This window comes from Lethenteron reissneri, chromosome 32 (assembly GCF_015708825.2).
Source record: "Lethenteron reissneri isolate LAM-NWPU_2019-01 chromosome 32, ASM1570882v1, whole genome shotgun sequence".
In the NCBI taxonomy this organism is placed as follows: Eukaryota; Metazoa; Chordata; class Hyperoartia; order Petromyzontiformes; family Petromyzontidae; genus Lethenteron; species Lethenteron reissneri.
The window spans coordinates 933,930-949,004 of record NC_083810.1 but is presented as its reverse complement, the minus strand read 5'-3'; the positions used below and the strand labels follow the sequence as shown (position 1 = coordinate 949,004).

At 48.6% G+C, this 15,075-nt stretch overlaps 1 protein-coding gene across 6 annotated transcripts in view; it reads right to left on the bottom strand.

The window, feature by feature from the left end:
* HERC2 (HECT and RLD domain containing E3 ubiquitin protein ligase 2) overlaps nt 1–15,075 on the bottom strand; it is a 156,604-nt gene that overhangs the window by 58,268 nt on the left and 83,261 nt on the right. For all 6 annotated transcript variants that reach the window (XM_061563689.1, XM_061563691.1, XM_061563692.1 and 3 more), the window contains exons 50-62: nt 13,973–14,098; nt 12,502–12,610; nt 11,615–11,754; nt 11,001–11,182; nt 10,232–10,337; nt 8,977–9,068; nt 6,412–6,590; nt 5,828–5,939; nt 5,430–5,511; nt 4,004–4,147; nt 3,257–3,347; nt 1,958–2,135; nt 1,616–1,697 (exon numbers count right to left, since the gene is read on the bottom strand). In XM_061563689.1, coding sequence (XP_061419673.1) covers nt 1,616–1,697; nt 1,958–2,135; nt 3,257–3,347; nt 4,004–4,147; nt 5,430–5,511; nt 5,828–5,939; nt 6,412–6,590; nt 8,977–9,068; nt 10,232–10,337; nt 11,001–11,182; nt 11,615–11,754; nt 12,502–12,610; nt 13,973–14,098 — 1,623 coding nt within the window. The remainder of the gene's footprint in view (nt 1–1,615; nt 1,698–1,957; nt 2,136–3,256; nt 3,348–4,003; nt 4,148–5,429; nt 5,512–5,827; nt 5,940–6,411; nt 6,591–8,976; nt 9,069–10,231; nt 10,338–11,000; nt 11,183–11,614; nt 11,755–12,501; nt 12,611–13,972; nt 14,099–15,075) is intronic.

The following is a 15,075-nucleotide window of genomic DNA, read 5'->3' as shown; positions in this document are numbered from 1 at the left end:
GAGACATGCCGCTTGGTTTTTCCAATGCAACTACTGCCGCAGGCACAACTTAGATTGTAGACACCGAAGTATTTCATGTCAGGGATAACATCACAGATGGGATCAGATCACGCATTTTATGTACTGTGTTAAATCGAACCTGGATCTTGTGTTTGCTCATGATTTTGGAAATATCTTTGGTGACCCCTGCTATGTATGGCAAGGTGATGGTTTTGATTGGGTCCTCAGGTGGTTCTCTTCCAACGGTTGGGGTGACAGCTTTATGGATTGTGTGGTCTGAATATCCATTCATCTTGAGGGCTTGGTGTATGTGTTCCAGTTCACTGGCTAGGTGGTGATGGTCAGAAATGCAACGAGCCCTGTGATGTAGAGTTTTGATGAGGGAATTCTTCTGGGCTGGATGGTGGTGGGAGTAAGGGTTTAGATAGGCATCCGTGTGGGTGGCTTTCCCGTAGACAGAGTGTCTCAATGAGCCATCTGGTCTCTTTTCGATTAAAACATTCAAAAATGGTAACTTGCCATCCTGTTCCACCTCCATGGTGAATTTGATGGCTGGGTGTATGGAATTGATGTGGTTGAAGAATTGGTTCAAAGCTGGCAGGCGATGTGGCCAGATGACAAACGTGTCCTCTACGTATCTCTTCCACAACTACATCGAAATACTGTACACGTGTTTTATGATCACGAAAATAACTATTAACACTGTAGTATTATACTTTTATCACAAAAATAACAACGAATTGTTTACAGTATAATCACATAAATATGTACAGTATTAATAATATGAATAAACACAAATATAAGAGATGCTCACTGAACGACTTCTATTCAAAAACTGAATTAAAAAGATGGAAGGTTGGATGAAATCAGACGAAAGAGGAAAGCGCGTTGACGAAAATTGAAATGTGGTTATAATTGAAAACGGCCGAAAAAGCGAAGCGACGAAAGTCAAGTGGACGAAAGTCAAGGTATTGTTGTATCCCAAAAGAAAAGATAATGGCGTTCGACTGATTTGGAATAAGACCTCCATTGCCAAACCATAGCTAGTCATACGTAGACTGCCCAGGTATTGAAACTTCTCCACTCTCTCCACAACATCCCCAGCGTTTAATAGTACTCTCCTTTTGTATTTGGATTGTCAACCAATACCAGGTAAAACAACATGTGCACCTATTGTTCTCTTTTAGCCCCACCCACCCCCCCAACACGTTCCATTCATTGGCTGCCACATTCAGATAACCCCCTCCCCCCTCCTCCCCCTTTAACTTGTATCTAAGGGCTTGTCTCTTGGAATTTTGCCTCACTTGATACAGTAAATCTAGCTGTGACGGTCCCACCTGATGACAGAGACTTGTGTTGCCTCCGAAACGTCGTGATTAATAATTTTATTTCTATTATTTTATTTTTATTATTTATTTTTACCTACGTGACTTTACCGAAAAAACCTAAGAGTATGAATCCTTGCAGTCACGAAAGCTTCAAATCTAGAATATGAACAGACCGTTATGCTAACTGAAATTAGTGAGCTCCTACAGGAGTACAGAGTGGATGCCAGTGATGTCAAGGTAGCAACAGCGCTCAATGCGTCACATGCACGCTGCCCGGCTCGTGTTACCTTCATCAGTAAGAGCGAGGGTCTGAGCGTCTCTGCTCCCACACGCCACCTGGACCACTCTGTGCCCCAGCAGTGCTTTCACCTGAGACGCATGCAGATACGAAAAATCAGAAACACGCAAACATCCCATAGCCGGCAACGTGGCTTGCAATTCGCTATCAAGTGATAAAAGGGTAGTCTTGGGCCCATCACCTTCAGATAATTTGTGCCTCTTTACACAGCTCCGAGCCACACGAGGGAAACAAACTGATGATATAGAATGAGGCAGCTGCGGCACTGGACGTGGCGAGCCACCGCCATGTTCGCCCCCCTGCCCTGGCGTCACTGTGGGCGGGCCCTCACCAGCTTGGGCCGCAGCTGCGTGCTGTTGTCTCCGTGGCCCAGGCGGCCGTACTCGCCCAGGCCCCAGCAGTAGAGCTCCCCGCTGGACGCGATGGCTGCACTGTGCGACGAGCCACACGCCACGTCGCGGATACGTTTCGTCTTGAGGGTGTCGATCAGCTTGGGTTTGTCCACGTTCCTAAAAAAAATTACCAGATAAGGCCCACTCAGCTATATAGCTCGTTTTTTTGGAAGCAACCTGGCCGGGTTTCTGCCCCCGAAATATCTGTGCCCCCTTCCCTTGTTATTGCTCATGCTCTGTATCGGACTCTTGTTGAAAAAAAAGTGACCTGGCCACAAATTATAGCTCAGCGAAGTGGCTTATCATGTGGAAGTTGACAGCAGTCAAATACTCTAAACGCATGTTTATAAATGTGGAGGGAAAAACGGAGGACTAGGAAAAAAATCCATGCGACCACGCGAAGAGATAACATACAGCGAGGGAAAAAAGTATTTGATCCCCTGCTGATTTTGTACGTTTGCCCACTGACAAAGAAATGATCAGTCTATAATTTAAATGGTAGGTTTATTTGAACAGTGAGAGACAGAATAACAACAACAAAAATCCAGAAAAACGCATGTCAAAAATGTTATAAATTGATTTGCATTTTAATGAGGGAAATAAGTATTTGACCCCTTCTCAATCAGAAAGATGTCTGGCTCCCAGGTGTCTTTAATATACAGGTAACGAGCTGAGATTAGGAGCACACTCTTAAAGGGATTGCTCCTAATCTCAGCTTGTTACCTGTACCAGTTATGTGTTACTTATTTAATGGATATTTACTTTTGTTACTTATTTACTGTTTTAAGTTCACTCGTTTCCGGTTAGTTTGTTTTCTTTATGCACTTTATGATTTAAATGTTAACAATTGATAATGGAATGTATTACAGATGGTAAACTTCGTATTAATGATGGAATTAAGCTGCGGTAACGACGTTAAATATATAAATGCATGCGGGGTATATGGAGGTGCGGGCTATCTTAAATTTGTTTTACACAAAACGCTATTTTTGCGGGGTATATGCGTCTGCGGGTTATATGCGTATGCGGGCTTTCTGCGGGAAAATACGTTAATCCACTACTAAACTGTTATGATGATATTCATCCCTCCTAGTTAGGTCACCCAGATCTTACCTACAAAAGGCAATAATAAATATCATCATGCTCAAAAAGAATAATTATTTATTGCTGAATATACAAAAGCAACGCGAGTGTGTTGCTAGGCCGAGGCTCTGTCACCACTCTGGGCCCTCTCTCACATGCGGCTGAAGTGGCCGAGCTTGCCGTCATCGCCCTCTCCCCAGGAGAACACCTTCCCGTCGATGGTCAGCGCCATGGCGTGGCGCCCGCCTGCAGATGCACGCACAAACACAAAAATCCCCCATATGGCAGGCTGTTGGGGGAAAGTGCTCTTATAGCGAGCACCTGTGAAGGCCGGCACGGCAGACGATGAGGTGGGCGGCCAGCACTACGCCCGGCCACCTTTTTCTCCCCAGTGGCGATGTTTACACACCGCACCAGGTACTCATTTGAGGCCGAGTCAACCTAGGGGAGGCCCAGGACAAGTTCAGATAATAGTCACTTGGTGTTGGTCCGTGAGTGGGAATTGCCGGGTTCATAGCGGAGCACTCTAACCGCTGCGCCACAAACACGCGCACACACACTACATGCGAGTACATGACACACACGCACGACACGCACACGTATGACGTCACGACCCACCCCGTGTCCCCTTCAAACGCTGCTCTCCTCGTCCTTCCTCCTGTTAGTAACACGGCCGCTGGAAAAGCCAGCCTAGGGTGATAATTCCACGAAAACTATGATAGTTAGTTCGGATAAGTGGATATGAATCTACATGAGAGTGTTATAGGAGTGCACAAAACATCCATTGAGAATGTGAATCCAACCAGCATTCAGGCATTCGATCATTCACGACTGACATCCAGGAAGTGTCTTGATCAATCCTAACATTAAACGTGGAAACTGGGCAGGCTGCAGCGTCGAACCTGAGTGCACGGCCACCTTCTTCACCACGTAGTTTCCGAGCGCAGTGATCTGCCGGGGGATGGAGATGTTGCCGGATGTGAGGCCCAGGCCCAGGCGGCCATTTGTGGCCTCCCCGCAGGTGAACACCTTCCCCTCGGTCGTCACTGCGGAGGGCGGAACGGCAGTGCTTTAGCAACTCACAGACACAATGCACACATGCAAGCGTGCGATAACCACAGCAGACGCTTCACCCCATCACACACCACCACACACCACCACACAGCACCAAACACCACCACACTTCAGCCCACCACAGTGAGCGTAGATTTGCGAGTTCAAATTTCTGGTTGTGTAGGTTGACTCAGCCCATCCTCTGCCTTTCTCAGGTCAATAAAATGGGTAGCATTTCTGAGGAAGTCAACAGAGTGTGCATTAGATAGACACACCCCCAACCAATAAAAGGGAGGAATTTCCACCACTTATTCAGGGCTATAAAAGGGAGATGAACAGGACCTCAATGCTCACGAGAGGACGACTCAATACCGAGTTCATAATTACCGTATTTTCCCGCATATAATCCGCGGGGTATACCACTTTTTACAAACAAAACAAGACCCTGCGGGGTATATGGAGGTGCGGGCTATCCCAATAATATTTTACACGTGTGACATGTCATAACTCGTTAAACTTTTTTCATGGATAGTACTATCCACTATGCAACACTTACCTTTGACTAAAGCACTGCTGAATAAACCACTAACACTAAAATTGCACATGTTATCACGTTTAAAATTATTCGACTTGTTCGTACAATGTTTACATTGCGCAATGGGAAGGGCCTTAACAAGCGTCTACCAGACGTGGAATCATAATTGCCGAGTCCCTTAGGCTGCTGCTATTGGCGGAGCACCATACAGTCGTGACCATGAGCTTTGTTTCAAACTTCCAATGGCTTTGTTGCCAGGAGGCAATGGCGTTACCGTAGTGCCGCTATTGTCTGCGCAGTGCGCAATCTACCAGTGCTGAAACTGTACAGGGGTAACTACCGGTCCAGTAGCTGTAATATGATGAGGTCGAATGCTGGTAAGCCTAACAGTACGCTTACTTACTTATCTATCAGTCATGTGTTACTTATTTATTGTATATTTACGTTTGTTATTTATTTACTGTTTTAAGTTCACTTGTTTCCGGTGAGGTTGTTTTCTTTGTGCACGTTACGATTTTAATGTTAACAATTTATAGTGGAATGTATTACAAATGTAAACTCTGTATTAATGATGGAATTAAGCTGTGGTAACGACGTTAAAGATATGAATGCATGCGGGGTATATGTAATTTGTTTGACACAAAACGCTATATTTGCGGGGTATATGCGCCTGCGGGTTATATGCGTATGCAGGAAAATACGGTAGTGAGGAGCCTATGAAAGCTGCTGCGCACACCCACCGGCAAACAGACTCTTGGACCCTCCCGCCACCTGCACGACGTTCAGTGCGGAGATGCCCTCCGACAGAGACGGCATCTTGATCTGCACGCACGCGCGCGTACACGGGAGGGATAAGCGCGTGGGCTACACTCTGCGCCAATGTGCGATGCGAGCAACAAAACCCGCGCACGCTCACAGTGGGGATTAAAGGTCCGGTTCCTTTTGGTTCAACCGGCTGAGAATTTAAGTAATGCCGCTGGGCCAACATTTGCAAGAGTGATCCGACTGAGTTGCCAAAATGGCAAAGGAAATAACAAAAAAAAACAAGTGAAGTTATTAACCAATAAGTACCCTGTTCAAAAACACCCGCATCACAGAATAAATTGATAACGGTGTGCTTAAGCGTTTCACACACTACCTTCGACCCTTTCAGTCCTCCCAGCTGATCCTTGTCATTGAGGCCCCAGACGAGCACTTTGGTCTTGATGTTGAGGGAGGAGTCGCAGCTCACAGACGGCTTCTTCACCACACTGCGGGGGCGACAGTCACGTCAGTGCATCCCTCCACCGCAGGCGCCCAAGTACCCACTCCGTGCTCGCCGCGTTTGCAGCCTCCACGTCCGCACGGCAAACGTTGAGCTGCGCTACGCACATAAAGCTCCGGGAAGCGAGGGGGGGCCGTGAGGGGAGGTGTGCAAGGGTGAATTGTGAGGTGAGTAGTGAGGGCAACAGAATGAGTGTTTCAGTGATTGTAGCGGTATGTTGCAGCAAGTGTAGCTGCGAGTGTGAAGCGAGTGCAGCGGTGAGCATATCAGTGAGTGCAGCAGTGAGTGCAGCAGTGAGTTAAGCAGTGAGCATAAGAGTGAGTGCATCAGTGTGTGTAGCAGTGTGTGTAGCAGTGAGTGCAGCAGTGAGTTTAGCTGTGAGAGCAGCAGTGAGAGCAGAAGGGAGCGAAGCAGTAAGTGTGCGAGTGAGGGTTGGGCCGTGAGGGTTGCGGCCGTGCCTGGCCGCGTTGCTCCTCTCCTCGTACTCCTCTTCATTGTCGGAGGCGAGAAAGGAGAACGCGGCGGCCGAGTCGTCGTCCTCGGAGCGCACGCGGCCCAGTGCGATGAGGCCATGCACCTTGCAGTCGATTCCCGAACTCCGGCACTGCTTCACGGCCAGCTCCACGTACCGGTAGTGCTGGAAGCACACAAAGACAAAAATCCCCCGTGTAGCCTTAACAGACTTTTGGGGCAAGTGCTGTTAGCGAGCACCTATGAAGGCCGGAACAGCACACGAGGGGGTGGGTGGCCAGCACAACGCCCGGCGACATTTGTCTCCCCACTGACGATGTTTACATGCCGCACCAGGTACTCATTTGAGGCCGAGTCGACTTAAGGGAGGCCCAGGAAAGGTTCAGAAAATCGTCACACTTACTCACCATCTACCCCCTGTGCTGTAAGCACACATACACACACTCATCACGTGCCTGTAGTTTTATCCTGAACACACACTTCTTACACATTTGTAGGTTTGTATAAGCTGTGTGCGACGCGGTCGTAAGATGTTAACTCCCTCACCTGGTATACAGGTCGTGGGTTCAATCCCGACCCTGACAACTGTATATTTGGAGTCTGCATGTTCTCTCTCCCCGTGATCATGTGTATTTATCTCCACATCCTATGGTTTTTCCCTCCATCTTTAGAAACATGCGTTTAAAGTATTTGGCTGCTATAAATTTCCACATGATATGGCACTTCGATGAGCTATCATTTGTGGCCAGGTCGCTTCGGAAAAGAGCTATACAGCTGAGTGGGCCTTACCCAGGAAAATAAATAGCTTTGGCACAATAAGCACATCACACAACTACCAGTGCTGCTGCCCAAGTAATACAAACACAAATGCAAAATTACATTTTAGTCCCAGTGGCCACTGCTCTATCCAATAACCGAGTGTGACACGATCACACAGTTACATTCCCGGTGGTAGAGGGAGCGGCTCGCAATCGGAAGGTAGCAAGTTCAAATCCTGGTTAGGGTTTGACTGAACCCATCATTCCTCTGGGGTCGATAGAATAGCTACCAATTTGGGACAGTTTTGCTGTTGTTTTGCTGCCTTGCCAAGCTTGGGGATTGATGTACTTATGTAATTTGAACTTATATACTTAATCTATTTTATGTATTTATTTTAAGAGGTTTGCTTACCTTTCCTATACTTTGCATTACTATCTTTTTTTGTAGCTTTCCTTTGGACATCTGTAAAAAAAAGAGCTGCATAGCTCATCGGATTTCTCCAGGATAACTAAAGATTCCGATTCTGATTGTGTAAGGAAGCAAGCCATCTGTGTCAGTGGTTGGCAGCGTGCAGCCTGGAGAGCGGAATGGAGCGTGCGGCGTGGAGATCAGTTGGCAGTGTGCGGCGCGGTGGAACCGGCACGGTCACCGTCAGCACCGAGCCCCTCCCGTCGCCTCGCCCTCTCACGACTTGTCTTGGCGACACCTTTTCTCCCATCTCAGCGACACCTCCGCTCATTCCCGTATTTTATTCACGAAGCCTCTTGGGCACGCACATGCGGTCTCGATCCGGCCCTCTGTGTGAACTCTCTCGACAGCCTCCGGCCAGCCAAATGCTGTTGCTGGCAAGTGGCATTGAAAATTTACCCACAACTCGATTGTCAAGACTTAGGTATGGTATACCCTTCATTATTCGCGATGAGGGATATGTTCCAAAGATGCTTGTGAAAAGCAAATTTCGCGGATACTGGCCTACGAAAACCTATCTTGTCAATGAATTACATTAAATAAATAAATACATAAATGAACTCTTAAATACATGAAAATTATCAAAACAAACATTTAAATTTGTTACAATAAACAAAGTAAATAAAAAATAAATATAAAAGTGTTATGACAATAGAGCCTGTATGCAGTGTGAGGGGACTAGTGGCCACGGGAGGTAATGACAGGGAAATCAGCCTACAGTACGAATACATTAGTGGCCACGGGAGGTAATGACAGGGGTATCAGTTGTGAATGACAAGGGACTGGTGGCTACGGGAATGTTCGAGAAGGGAGCGTGGGGTCAGGTGACGGAACGGTCGAGTCTGCCGGTAGAGCGAGCGTCCAGAGTCAGCGAGAATGATCGAGAAGGGGGGCGTGGCCTCGGTTGATATATAACGGAGACTCGGGGCTGTTGCAGTGGGATCTCTGCCTGATGTCAAGTGAACGTGTCTTCAATAAAGTGCCATCAAGAGAAGTGTCAAGTCGTCATTACAAAAGTATGAAATAAGAGCTTATAAATGAACTTATTTTAAATAATGATGCCCTACATCACTTTATCTCATCACCTCGCATCCCATTCTCTCTCTCGCATCCCATTCTCTCTCTCTCTCATCACTTTCTTTCTCTCTCGATGCAGTCGTGTAGAGTTCCAGATGTGATTTGCAGCGAGCCAAAATCACGCAAAGCAAGTTCGTGAATAACGACGGAACACCGCAGTGACACACATTTACAATAGCCAGGTCTTCCTATTCTAGAGATATTGCACCCGTGCTGCCGCCTGATTGATTGGTGGAAGACACAAGTACCTCGCAGCAGTCCGACAGGAGGGTGACCACAAAATCCGTGGGCGCGATGTTGATCGTCTTCAACTCGATCATGGTCGTGAGAGAGCTCCCTCCTGTGAAGGAGAAGCCTTCTTTTACAGAGACGACTCGGCAGACTAATGCTCGTTGATGTATTATTGTTCACATCTCAAACGCAACATCAACAAATACGTTCATTATAATGAGGCAGACGACCACATTTGTAGAAAACAAAAAAAACGTCACTGTTTAAATCTGGCTCCCAGTTAGACCAAATGTAAGCCTCCAGGACAGTTCACAAGCACGATGTGATTGCACATGGTAAAGTCAGCGCAGTTCATGCTTGAGCAATGCAAGGCAAAAGCAAGACAGGATGTCACAGGATGTCACTTTGCATGAAAGAGAATTTGGTAGCACTGGGAGCGAACCCATACACACAGTGGGACAATCAGAAACCCCACAAAAATGAGCTGGCAACTCACATGCTGCACTGCAAGAGGACAAGGCCTATCAGATGTCTTGCGCGTGAAAGATTGGGAATGCTGCCACCCGAACCCCAACCTCATAGAGAATATCCTCCAACTGGTCCATGTGGGGTTATTAAACCACTGCGGGTGAGTGCCAACTCCAGTATCCCCCTCGCATACAGGCCTAGCACTGTGCCCAGGCTGCCCAATCTACGTCTTGTGTGCCCTACCTGCTGACGTGCTTGATTTGTTGATAAAAAAAAATGGTAAAGGAGTAGCCGTGCAACTGCTAGCTCACACCAGTAATGCATGGAGGGCCTCCATGAGCGTGAAGTCTTGTGGGTATATGGTCTACTCTTCCACTTCGATCAAATGAGTTTAAAGAGGCGGGTGTACCCACGCTTCTGTTGACGTGCATCTCCTTTATTACGTTTGGCTCTTCAGGTTTTTTTTCTTTTCTAGGTAAGGCCCACGGAGCTATATAGCTCTTTTTAAGAAGCAACCTGGCCACAAATGATAGGCAAAAAAGTGGCGTATCATGTCGACATGTAAAGCAGCCAAATACTCTAAATACGTTTCCAAATGTGGATGGAAAAACCGGAGGACCCGAAAAAAAATAGACGCGACCATGGGGAGAACATACAAAGGCCAAATATACAGCAGGCGTCAGGGTTGGGCTTGAACCCAATGACCTCCTGTATACCAGGCGAGGTAGTTAACATCTCGCCACCACGACACCCCTGCTGAGAAAGCAATGCTGCTCTGCGGAAGCCACTCCCACCCGGCCCTACCTGAGATGACGACGAGAGAGGGCATGTAGCTGCTATCTGCTGGGTGGACGATCATCTTGAGACGGTGGATCAGCACATCTGGGAAGAGTTCCAGTCGCACCCAGTGCTGCTCGCACGCACGGCACCAGGAGGCAAACGCAATCAAAACCTGAAGGCCGCGGGAGCACGGAGCCGCTAGGGGTCACGTGAGATTGTCCTAGGAGGACACGTTTAAGGCCATGGCACGGACAAAGGAGGAAAGGCTTATGACTCTATTCCAAGCCATTCATATTGTGTGGGTAAACATGATCAATCAATGTGGATGACACTAGTTTTATCATCCATTACAGATCAATTGAGCAATCAGGAAACAGCAACAAGGGCCACACAGCAGCGTGTTTTGGGCCGACCTTGCGGATTTATCATCGGGCCTCAATGCCAAATTCAGAATCCTTCCAACGTGGTTCATCACTCCAAGCGAAGTGATGGAGGGAGATAAGTGCATCGCACAAACATTGTTCTGTGCTCCGAGTCTCAAAGCACAAAAGCGAGTTAATTGCAAAAAATTCCAAGTCGTACATTAATGGATGAGTTGTCAAGAGTAATAATTAATTTACTGCTTCAACACTTGCACTCTTGACAATTCAAGTTGTTTGGCTATGTCGGGTGGGTGGTGGAGGATTACGCGACAAAACTTTGATCGGATTCAATGTGTTCCCTTACCCTAAAAATCGATAATGACTCGCGATACGGTGATAATCGCGGCGGCAGCGGCAACCCTGGCTCTGACCTTTCCTTGGGAGCCCGACGATTGCCAGGGGGAGCCATCGAAGAGGCGCGCCGCATGGCTCGCCGCTGACGACGCCGTGACGCCCTTGACGACGCGCGACCAGTCCTCGACGAGCGAGCCCATGCCTCCCTGGCGCCGCCGCACATGGCGGCCCGAGCGGCCGGCGCACACCGCCGTCTGACCTGTAGGTGGCGGAGGGGAGGGGGGGGCGAATGGTGATCCCGCGGCGCTTCTCAACGGCGACACAACCCGACTCACGCAAAATTGGGCATGACAGAACGCTGGTAGGACGCGTGCATGGTGCAACACAGGGACATGAATATGGTGCCTCTCTAAAGCCCTGGTCAACCTCCCATGCTCCCCATTCCAACTCCATCAGGTACAGACTCTCTGTTCGTTCCCTAAATATCCCGAACCCTTTACTCAGCACTCCTTCGCTCAATAATTTGTACGAAATTTTACTTATGAACTCAAAATCTTGTTTAGCTACAAAAGAAGCACTGAAAAACTGAGTGTATAGACTAGCGCACTAAGACGGTGCTGTCGTAAGTTCAGGTCGCTCTCTGTAACAGTCCACCATGAAACTTCAAAGCAGAAGGACGCAGGAAGCCCACCCGGCTCGTTGATGCGGTCGAAGACGTGCCGCACGTTGTGCCTCTTCGACTTGAAGCAGTTTTCGCAGAAGTCAAAATCATCGCAGTTGCGGCATTTGTAGCGCGGGCCCACGATCGGGTAGACGTGACAGCCGTCGCACCTGCAGACAACAGCACCGTTTTGTACCACACAGGCCGATCTCGGCAGACACAGCCCTACGTTAAAGATAGAGAATACCACAGAGGCACCTGGAGCCATCAACACGGTTGCATTTGATGTTGGCCAAACACTGTCTCATGTGCTACACTCGCTTGCACTTTTCAACGCGAGCGATTATGCTGCACGTATCACGTACTCCAGCACTGTGGAGGCAGTGAGGGTTAGTGGATCACACAAATTCACAAAACTTCATCCCTACCCGTGAGTGTCGAGGTCGATATTTCCTGGCTTGCCACAGTACAGCAGTGTAGCTAGTGGATTAATTTCCACATGTATTACATTTGTATGGGGATTGAGTAATACTCCATCCAGGTACTTGGTTTCCTCCCACATGTATAACCACTCATCAATGGAGTTGGCCAAACATTCCAATATAGGACCACAGAGCTTGGGCAATTGCTGGCACCAGTTCTGGCTGCCTTCCCACGAATCTGTGGTTTTTCCCACACCTCCGAATAATTTTCTCTGGATAAAAAAATGTGTTTTACTTATTTATTCCTAACTATTTGAGCGAATGTCCCTGACAGTCTCTTAGGCTAACATGAAGGTACTTGCATGCGTGCGCGTGTGTGAAAGTTTTTTGCTGCAAAACACTAGGGTGTGACACGTCAGTCGAATTGCTGGCCCTGCATGGGAGAGATCGGCAATTGTGTTGCGACACGGCTGGTGGCTGGGGCGGTGCGCGTACGTGACGGTGGGGTGGCTGCTGGGCACCAGCTCCATCTCCGACAAGAGACCGGTCCAGTGGGACTGCTGTGGGAAATCCACAATCACGTCCTTCCCATTGGCGCTGAAGGCTGCGGTGATGAACAGTCAACGGCAGACAGGACGCACGGGTTAGACACGGCGCGAAGCCAGGGGTGAAAGATCATCGAAGCCCTTCAGAATCTACAGTGTGGTAACACTGCAAAGCCCTAGAACCAAAGGAAATGAGATTTGTGCGGAGTGAGATGGGTTTTTCTCTTCAGAACAGTCGTGTCTATGGTCTCATGATATTGTATTCAAAATCCATTACACAAGGTCATGGGCTACGAAAATAGCGCAGAATGGCCCACTCGTGCATGAATGTATGTACGCGTGTTGAAATTCTCTTGCACTCTACGTAGCCAACTGCCCTAATCAGAGGTGCAGGGGCAGGACAACTAACTAAACACAAAAAGCAGTTCTAAAGAAATTAGTTTACAATCTAAGTTTCAAAGTGCATTGCTCGAGTGGCTTCCTAATATCGGAAGGAATAGCGTTCCAGACGGCCGCAGAAGCGCATCTGAAAGCGTGTAATGCGGCAAACATCTTTGTTCGATGGCTCGCCAAAAGCCGCTGCTGCGAGGATGACCGCGATTTGTGTGTTGGTTTATGCTCCTTGACGAGATCGGCCAGGTATTGTGGCTCAAACGAACACCCAGCTGCATTTCAGCCAACCTAGATCCTGGCTCGTCCCTAACGCTCACTGTTTGGAATGCAAAACCTGGTGAAAGCATGAATCGGTGTCACGGCTGAACTCCCAAACCGCATCTCTGTTGTCTGTGACTCCTCTTAATCTGTCGGGTCACGTTGCTCAGTTTATCTGCAATTGAGAACGAATGCTGCCCCAAAGAGGAGCCGGTGACAAGAGGAAGTCCGCAGACAGACCAAGGGAAATCATGCAGTTCCAACAGGAGGCTGCCACTTGAAGAGAAATAAGAGGAGCTCACCTTTGGGAATTCCGTTCCCCTACGATTACTCAGTTATCATTGACATCACCACTTAAAATTGAAATTCGTAAAGTGCTCGTATAATTAAAACACTAAAATAATGAGAAAGCCCATCATGACATAAAAAATAAATGCTGGCTTGACACCAATAGACTTATCAGCAGACAAAGATGTGTGCCCCGCATGTACAAAAGCTCTCTGGTCACATTTTCACGACGCTTTTCAATTGATGGTCTAAGCTGACAAAATGGCCATACATTCAATTATTTTGGAGCTGGTGGTCTGGATGAGGCTGAGGAGCTTTGTGCACGCCATGCACACCTCTGTGTACTGTTAAACGCAAAGTACTCGTATGCTAACAAACGCCCTGTTTAATTTGTTTTACAGACATTTACACTAAACTCGCCTTTCAATGCAAAACCAGCGTCGTCTGAGCAGGGCACTGAGTACGGCCACCGTGGCACTCACCCTTAACGACGCCCACGCTGCGATGGTTCACCGAGCCCCACTTGTACTTGGGAGTCACCACGGAAGCCTTCACTCTCACTTTGTCCCCAACCTTAATGTGCGAGTGAGACGTCTGAGGCGGGTAGCCTAAGCACCGACACACACATCAACGACAAAGGTCCCACACGTGTAGCCTTAACAGGCTGCTGGGGAAAGTGTTGTTAGCGAGCATAAATGAGGCTAGCATGGCACACGAGAGGGTGGGTGGCCAGCACCACGTCCGTCCGCCTTGGTTTCCCTAGTGGCAATGTTTACACCACCACACCAGGTACTCATTTGAGGCTTAGTCGACCTAGGGGAGGCCCAGGACTGGTTCAGATATACATCACTGATGTTGGCCGTGAGCAGGAATCAAACTTGGGTCGCCGGGTTCGTAGCGCACGGCATTAACTGCTACACTACCGCTCCCCACTGCCATACACACACATCAGAGACACACGCACACAACGACAAAAAACACTTGTGCCAGGCTTTGTGCAAGTTGAGACCACATGAAGTGTCTAACGCCTGCTGGCAGGAGATCAAGGGGCAGACCCAGGTGCCACGGGTTGACTGACTGAGATGACTGGCTGATGCACCACCTGTGCCTCCTAATGTGCCAACTTGCTGTGCTTTAGCCACCCGGCGCTCCGCTCGTTGTTGTGAGCGTCGCTCCTCCGCCCTCCGTTGTTGTTGGAGGGCGACTGCCTCCAACTGCCCAGTAGCATCCTTCACGAGCCTCCTCCACAGAGGCCGATCTTGACACCGCTGGTACCAGTCATCGGCAAGTCCACTCAGCTCCACGTCCTCCTGTACCACATCACTCCATTTCTTCTCTAGCCCGTGCCACGCCCGTTTAGCCCCCTCGATCCGGCCGAACAAAAGCTGTTTAGGCATGCGGTGGCAGGGCCTGCAGGCTACATGACCCAGCCAGTGCAGCCTTGCCTGCCAGAGGAGCTCACCGATGGGACTTTGTCCAGATCTTTCAAGAATATGCGAGCTCCTCACACAATCCAGCCTGGTTAAACCCAGGATGGATTGTAGGCAGGCCAGCCTAAATGTTTCTAACCGGCGAAGATGTTCCA